Source organism: Ranitomeya variabilis, chromosome 3 (genome assembly GCF_051348905.1).
Source record: "Ranitomeya variabilis isolate aRanVar5 chromosome 3, aRanVar5.hap1, whole genome shotgun sequence".
Classification (NCBI taxonomy): domain Eukaryota; kingdom Metazoa; phylum Chordata; class Amphibia; order Anura; family Dendrobatidae; genus Ranitomeya; species Ranitomeya variabilis.
The window spans coordinates 705,849,348-705,857,954 of NC_135234.1; the positions used below are offsets into that span (position 1 = coordinate 705,849,348).

Sequence of the window (8,607 nt, forward strand, 5' to 3'; positions counted from 1 at the left end):
GGTCATTACGAGTTCATAGACACCAAACATGTCTAGGTTATTTTTTATCTAAGTGGTGAAAAAAATTCAAAAATTTGTTTAAAAAAAAAACAAAAACGCCATTTTCCAATACCCATAGCATCTCCATTTTTTGTGATCTCGGGTTAGGTGAGGGCTTATTTTTTGTGCGCCAAGCTGACATTTTAATGATACCATTTTGGTGCAGATACGATCTTTTGATAGCCCGTTATTGCATTTTAATGCAGTTTTGCGGCGGCCAAAATAGCGTAATTCTGTCGTTTTTAATTTTTCGTCTGTTACGCCGTTTAGTGATCAGGTTAATTATTTTTTTATATTGATAGACTGGGCAATTCTGAACGCGGCGATACCAAATACGTGTATGTTTGATTTTTTTATGTTTTAAATTGAATGGGGCGAAAGGGGAGTAATTTGAACTTGCATACTTTTTTATTTTTTTTATATTTTTAAAAACATTTTTTTTTACTTTTGGCATGTTTCAATAGTCTCCATGGGAGATTAGCAGCTGCCATAACCCGATCGGCTCTGCTACATACAGGCGATGAGCAGATCGCCTGTATGTAGCAGAATTACTCACTTGCTATGCGCGCCGACCACCCGGCAGCGCTCATAGCAATAGTCTGCTGGAGACCTCTGGTTGTCATGCCAACCCATCGGCAACCCGCTGTCATGTGACACAGGTGCGATTTCCGGCTCGTATGCCAGAGGCTCATGTTAAATGCCACGGTTAGAGTTTGACAGAGTTCCACTAGGTGGAATCGTGATTCCAGCGACGGCTGTTATAGGCACATGTCAGCTGTTCAAAAGAGAGCCAGTCCGACATCGGCATTCAATTACACCGCATTATATTATCAAAAATTGTAAGTCGTACAGAAATATAATGTGTAATGTATAACATTCATTTATAATTTATTCTACTGAATATTATTTTTAATTACATGTCAACTCATTGCAGGTAATGCAATCAGACACAAAGAATCTTGAATCATTAAAATATTATCCCAAAATGGAGCTGATGGTAGGCATAAAACACGAATAGTAAGACATCATAAGTTCAAGATGCTGGAGCGACAGAGCATAAATGATACACTATAGACCGTGAATCTCTATCCTGACAATATAACTCACAAATGGTTATAAATGTTCCTTTAGCCTACAGTATCTCATTTATTAGAGACACTTCACATCTTCTCTTGTGTCTTGCCTCACTCCGTGTAGGTTTATTTATCAGTCTGGAGTCCAAGCTATTAAACTCTCATGCCATTTTCAAAATTTGATTCAAGTGTATTCACTTATCACAACGTGCCTGATGTTTCAGTTGACTGCTTGGAGTAAGCTGTCATCTGTGTCTACATGAGAAATAACACTATTTCTGACCATTAAATAACTTGTACTCTGCATTTTCACCAATTTTCCCCTCTGCAAACTCTAATTCTACTTTTCAGTTGTCTCTGAGCTATTGAGTGGAATAGCTTCTATGATTTCTCCCATACATAGCACACAGACATGAGTTTCCCATTTTTCTGTGTCTGTACAGGACAAGTTCAGAAGCAGCAGCAGCAGCACGGATGTCATTATACATCATTACTTAGCAGTGTAGATGTGAATCCAACAATGGGCGGAGACAACATACTAGATGGCAGCAGCATTTTCTCTCCGTCTCTCACTCTGCTCCTGCCTACTTCTCTCTGTAGAATTCACTAAGCAGCTGTAAACTAATCCCTCAGTGACATTGCAATACATCTTGTCTTGAGCAGGATGAATTTTAGAAGTTTATCAAGGTGAACGATGTGATCGTCAGAAGGCAGAGGAGGGACTCCATCAGTGTATTTCTCTAAGATATATTACAAAGTTTTGTTTATTTGCTTGTACTTTTGATTTATGTCATATTTGTTAAAATGGCGTTGCCCATGTGATTGAGAGCAAGAATAGTGATATACAGCTTTGAAATTTCTGCATATAAACATTGTGATTCTCATTTGTTATCTGAAAGCAAAATATTATCTTGGAAATGGTGAGAAATTGACATGTGCAACAGATCGAGTATCTGATGATCAGCTACAATCATCCTCTGACTGGTATAAAAATATTTTACAATCACTGTGAGAAATCTGAAATTGCAATTCTTTAAGGCTATGTGCCCACCTTGCAAAAATGCTGCGGAAATGTCCGAAGCATTTCCGCAACTCCTTGCTGTCGGTAAAACGCATGTGCAATTCACATGCGTTTTCCCGCAAAACAAGCGATTTGAAGCATTGCTTGGAAAAGTTAGTGACAGGTTAGTCACACTTGTCAAACATAGTGCTTGACAAGTGTGACCAACTTTTTACTATTGATGCTGCCTATGCAGCATCAATAGTAAAAGATAGAATGTTAAAAATAATAAAAAAAATAAAAAATATGGTTATTCTCACCTTCCGACGAACCCCGATCTCCTCAGCGGCGCTCCCAGTATGTTCCGCTCTCAGGGATGCTTTGCGCGAACTGCGGAATCCCATAGGATTGTATGGGAATGCGTTTTTAAGTGTTTTTAAGCGTTTCCGCTGCGGCAAAAAACACGGCGGAAACGCACAAAAAACACAACGTGGGCACACAGCCTGATTCTCGGATAATCAATGACAATGTATTTCTTGCTTACAACTTGTGTTATTTCTTTTAAAAGCCTTGGTTTTACAAAATAGCTTTATGTGCTGAACTTTTTTGCTAAACTCTTTTGGAAATATGTTAAACGTCTTTTCTAGAATATGAAAATGTCTATAAATAAGATGTTACTTTTTTTGCCTTTATTTTGTTGGTTTTTGCTAGTTGGTTGTATTAGTAAAGTGCACTAGTAATGGAACTTTTCCTCATAAGCTTCTTTATGTACAGTAACTTAACAAAACATTTTTGAAAAACACAAGAACCAAATGCCAGAAAATAAAAAATAACATGATAAATACATAATAGTAACGCGATTAAAAATGCTTTAAAGTGCAGGTATTTTCTTTCTTTTTTTTACAAAACCCTTTCCCAAACAAATATTCATCCAGAACATTCAGAACTTTGTCCACAGCGAAAACGCTTGAATAAGTTTAAATCGCAAAGTCCAGATTCTTCTCAGCTTTACAATTTCATTCCTTCTAAAGGGGTGTTTCCATTTTATAATGTAACAGCACATTAATAAGCTATGCCATGATTAAGAACCATTCAGGCACACTGGTTCGAAACGCGTGGGCTAAGTCAGCCTTTTATATTCTTCAGAATGTCCTGTTTTTAACCATGTAGTTGTTTTCAATACAACATGGATGGAATAGAATTTTTTTTTTATTTTAACCAATTTTTGAGTTGAGGGCCAGATTACTCTTCTTGGGAATTAACTTTTATTACTATGATATGCAATAACATGATTAGTGGGGTTCTGACCTCTGAGACCCCCAATGATCCCAAGAAAGTAGGAAGCAGATATTCCTTTTCTTTTTGGCAGTGCAGCCCACTGCAACACATTTCTATTCATCTAGTGTTGGGTTCCTCTTATTCTGATGATCATGAGGGTTTCAAGAGTTGGACTACCTTCTAAAAGGAAGTGGTGAGATATTCTATTAAACGCTATAAAAATTACCATTTATATTATCAAAGATATAACATCAGGCAGGTATGCGTCTGCAGGCTACTTATTTAGCTGCATAAAAGAGCACAGTAGACTGCATTTTCTCATGCCTATGACCAACGAATGCTACTATATGGCATCTGTCCTTGCTTCTGTCAGACATATACGCGCTGGGTATATACATCCACATGTGTGGTTATCAATTCATTTCGAATACATTTTGATTTCTATTCTGAAATACTGGATTGTTGTGTTTTATAATGCCATGAGGTTTGGGTCGAGCCCATCACTCTTTATAATTTATCCCCTTATGTTTATTGAAGAAATCAATGCTCTCAGAATTCATTGTCTGCGATGCATTAGGGACATCAGACAGAGAACCTATCCTTTATTACGCATCCTACTGACTCCACACATTTATGCACATAGAATTATTTAGGAGCGAAGGGAGACAATAACAGTGAGAAGAGCTTAAAGGGACTGTGTCAGCACAGAATGATTGTTCAAACTAAGTTTCGCCGCTCGGTGCTTCACCTTTCCACCTGCTTGTTTTTCCTCTATTGTCTCCACCCTCTCTTCTTTGATTGACAGCTGCAGCTTCATAGGGCCAGAGAAGGGTGGAGATAGATGGATCCAAGCAGGTGGGAAGGTGTATATAAATGATTGGCCCCGCCGTGAAGCACCGAGCGCCTGTACTTGGTTTGAACAGTCATCTTGTGCTGACAGAGTCCCTTTAACGGACGAGTGAAAGAAAACTTATAACAACAAGTGGAAGAAAACAATCACAGAAATCATGAACATCTCACTTAGAAGCCTAAGAGGCAGGAGATTCAGGAAGCAAATCTTCTTCTTATGGATATCATGAGTCATAACTGACTTGATTCTTTAAAGGATATGTATACCTTAGCATAGTTTATATGCTTCATAAATGCAAAGTTAAGGTGGTTGTCCCCTTTCAGAAAACGTTGTCATAATCTGCGGTATTTATATATATAAAACAAAACTGTCCTGTCTTGGTCTCTGTTGTTTGTGTGCAGTGCTTACATCACGTCAACAGCACTGCAGGCAATCACTGAGCTCAGCATCTCTTGATTGTATATAGTGCTTACATCACGTCAACACCACTGCAGCCAATCATTGAGCTCAGCGGCTTTGCTTGCGTAGACAGCACAAGGCACTGAGTTCACCATGCCAGATCCTTTTTATCCCAATATCATCTGTTGGGAGAGTAAGCTGGTCCCCATACACATTAGACTGTCGACTAATCCGGAGGGTTTAGCCAATATTAGTATGTATGTATCGGGGCCATAACACACAAAGATCACATTTGTATGTAAAAAAAGTTATACAAACACGTCACATGTCTGTAATCTCAGATAAGTATATAACCTTTTTATTTAGCGCCAACATTTATAGCTCCACGCAGCGGGGATATTACAGAGGAGTTCCTGTGCAATTACTGTCGATTATTTGCGATTTCTCTGGCTCAAAATCCAGCTCAACGTCTTGTTTTATATGTATTTTATCGATCAGCAAACCCAACTCCTGTTATCTGGTTTACACTATTAATCCCTGCAATATTTCTTCATTATAGATTATCTGTCATTCTCATCAATGATGATGAGCTTTGGGATATATTGGGTTCAGAGAGACCATTAATAGATATGGTCATGAGGGGCAGTCCTCAAAGTCTGCGATAAGCTGAGTATATATTCTCCTTTCCCTCTTGTTTCAATGTCTTGTCAATGTTTGCCTACGTTCAAACTCAAGATGTTAGTGTTGGCTCCACACATTGTTGATAATTTCCATGAATATTTTGATAAGCACTGAATGTTACTACCTTATGTTTTGTATTTCTACTTGTAACTTTATATTGAAAAATTTAATAAATATTCAGTTATAAAAAAAAAAAATCATATGCAAAACTCGAGAACATCAGCATTAAATCTCTTGTTCTATTAACCCTCAAATTTATGACAAGTGGCATTAAGAATTAGAGGACTACCATAGTTATGGGCTCCATTAATGAAAGAAAAGATGCAATAATAATGGCAGATTAAATATAGAAATATATTTAGAGAATTATAGGATACAAAAGTAGATAGATAGATAGATAGATAGATATAGATAGATAGATAGATAGATAGATAGATATGGGATAGATAGATAGATGATAGATAGATAGATAGATAGATAGATAGATAGATAGATAGATAGATAGATAGATATGGGATAGATAGATAGATAGATAGATAGATAGATAGATAGATAGATAGATAGATAGATAGAAATGGGATAAATAGATTGATAGATAATAGATAGATAAATAGACAGATAGATATGATATAGATAGATAGATATGGGATAGATAGATAGATAGATAGATAGATAGATAGATAGATAGATAGATAGATAGATAGATAGATAGATAGCTATATGGGATAAATAGATTGATAGATAATAGATTAATAGATAGATAGATACATAGATACATAGATACATAGATATGGGATAGATAGAAATGTGATAAATAGATAGATGATAGATAGATAGATAGATAGATAGATAGATAGATAGATAGATAGATAGGCTTGAGAAAGGCTCATTTGGAGCCGAAACGTTGCCCCGACATGTGGGTCTAAATAAATCCTGCATATTACTCAAAGGATATGGAGTGCTGCCTGCTTTTTTGAATTGGATAGATAGATAGATAGATAGATAGATAGATAGATAGATAGATAGATATGGGATAGATAAATAGATAGATAGATAGATAGATAGATAGATAGATAGATAAATAAATAGATAGATAATATATCGATAGATAGATATGGGATAGATAGATAGATAGATAGATAGATAGATAGATAGATAGATAGATAGATAGATATGGGATAGATAAATAGATAGAAGTCACCATTGATACAGAATCATACTTATCGCAGATATCTAGTTCCCCCAGGTTTAGTTTTGCTACTTACCTTTATTAGATTGTGTCCAGCTCTGTACCCAAGCAACTTCTCTCCTTTAATGCTAGGGGGTAAACTGCCAGTAGAATATCCATGCCACGCTACCACATAAGGATTGTCAATGGTAATCCAATACTTCACATCTTTTCCAAACAGATTAAAACAAGCTTTAGCATAAGCTTCAAAAACTCCCACCATGGACTCGTTGACCCATCCACCGTAAATATCTTGCAGCCTCTGTGGTAGGTCCCAGTGGTAGAGAGTAACCACAGGTTTTATGCCCATCTCCTTTAACCTGTTGATGAGTGCCTTGTAATATGAATACCCTGCCTGGCTGGCACCTGCATCTGTCCCATTAGGGAACAACCTTGACCAAGAAATGGAGAACCTGTAATGTGAGACCCCCAAAATCTGGAGAGCTGATGTGTCCCTGTAGAGGTTGTTGTAGCTGTCACTGGCCACGTCTCCTGTGGCACGTCCATCCTTGTGGCAATGTGTGTCCCAGATGGAGGGTGCCCTGCCATCCTGCTGCCAGCCACCCTCCACCTGATAAGCCGCTGTACCCACTGCCCACATGAAGTTCTGAGGGAAGGTATCATATAGGAAAAGGTTATCTTTAGGGAAAGGCAACCTTGAAAACCTGTGCCATATATTCTCTGCCCAGCCAGGTAGCCAGAAGCCAAGTGTAAGCCACACCACCAGCAGTATCCTCATGATGAGAGTTCTTCTGAAAGGAATGTGAGGATGATAGTACCCTCCAACCGGCAGCTCTATATATCACCTGCCCACCATAAGCCGTGAACTACCTACTATGGTAGGGAGGGAGAAGCCATTAATAATTAGCTCCAGGAGATCATCAACTCCAGAGCTTCCTCCTCTGCTGTGAGAAACAGCAATGTTCAGAGCTACATACACACTGACAAGTAGCTCTCTCCCTCCTCCTCCTGCACACCACACTGGAACACACTAATTACACCCAGGGATGCAGGGGCACAGAGATAAGGTGCACAAGGTATGGCTGCAGCCATAAACAGGCACAATAGGGGGCACAGTGAGATGAGCAGAGTTCACCAAGGGCACCGAACTCAGCCATGGATGGAGAAATCACACAGTAATAACTGCAAGGGGATAGATTATGGGTCAGACAGGTACAAGGTTTTATAATGCAATATATTTATATACCACAATGGTCTCCAATGAAGTACAACCATATTTTCATGGATGGAAATGTATTATGTCAATGGTACTATTAATTGTGTTTCAAATATGATTCTCTATCAATATGGGTTCATTACATTAATACGACCCTACAGGCCAAAGTCAGTATTTGACCATAAATAACCAATAGGACATATAGTTGGTCTAAGACAGAGACAAAATGAAAATATACCCTGCTGTAAGTAAATAAGAAAAAGCAAAAGTGCATATAAAACCCATCCTACCAGCGTCAAGGTGTACCCAAATCGGGATGGTAGTAACGTCTAGTATTAAAACATTACTACCGTATTTTCTGGTGTATAAGATGACTGGGCGTATAAGACGACCCCCAACTTTTCCATATAAAATATGGAGTTTGGGATATACTCGCCGTATAAAACGGGGGTCATCTTATACGCCGGGTGTCGTCTTATACGGCGTGTGCGGTCCAGATGGTTCCCAGGGTCTGGAGGAGAGGAGACTCTCCTTCAGGCCCTGGGATCCATATTCATGTAAGAAAAAAAGAATAAAAATGAAAAATATGGGTATACTTACCGTCCGACGGCCCCTGGCTCTCAGCGGTGCAAGCGGTGGCCTCCGTTCCAAAGGATGCATTGCGCGGAAGGCCGGAGATGATTTTTTGTTTTTATTATATTTTTTTACATGAATATGGATCCCAGGGCCTGAAGGAAAGTCTCATCTCCTCCAGACCCTGGGAACCATCCAGGACCGCTCCCTGCACACGTCGTACCCGGCGTATAAGATGACCCCCGACTTTTGAGATGATTTTCAGGGGTTAAAAAGTCGTCTTATACGCCGGAAAATACGGTATGTGTC

The 8,607-nt window shown here is 38.6% G+C and overlaps 1 protein-coding gene across 1 annotated transcript in view; it reads right to left on the bottom strand.

The window, feature by feature from the left end:
* KL (klotho) overlaps positions 1-7,654 on the bottom strand; it is a 57,877-nt gene extending 50,223 nt beyond the window's left edge. Inside the window, exon 1 of the mRNA XM_077298240.1 lies at positions 6,586-7,654. Within this exon, the coding sequence (XP_077154355.1) occupies positions 6,586-7,287 (702 nt within the window). The 5' untranslated portion in view covers positions 7,288-7,654. The remainder of the gene's footprint in view (positions 1-6,585) is intronic.
* Between the last annotated feature and the right edge of the window lie 953 nt (positions 7,655-8,607).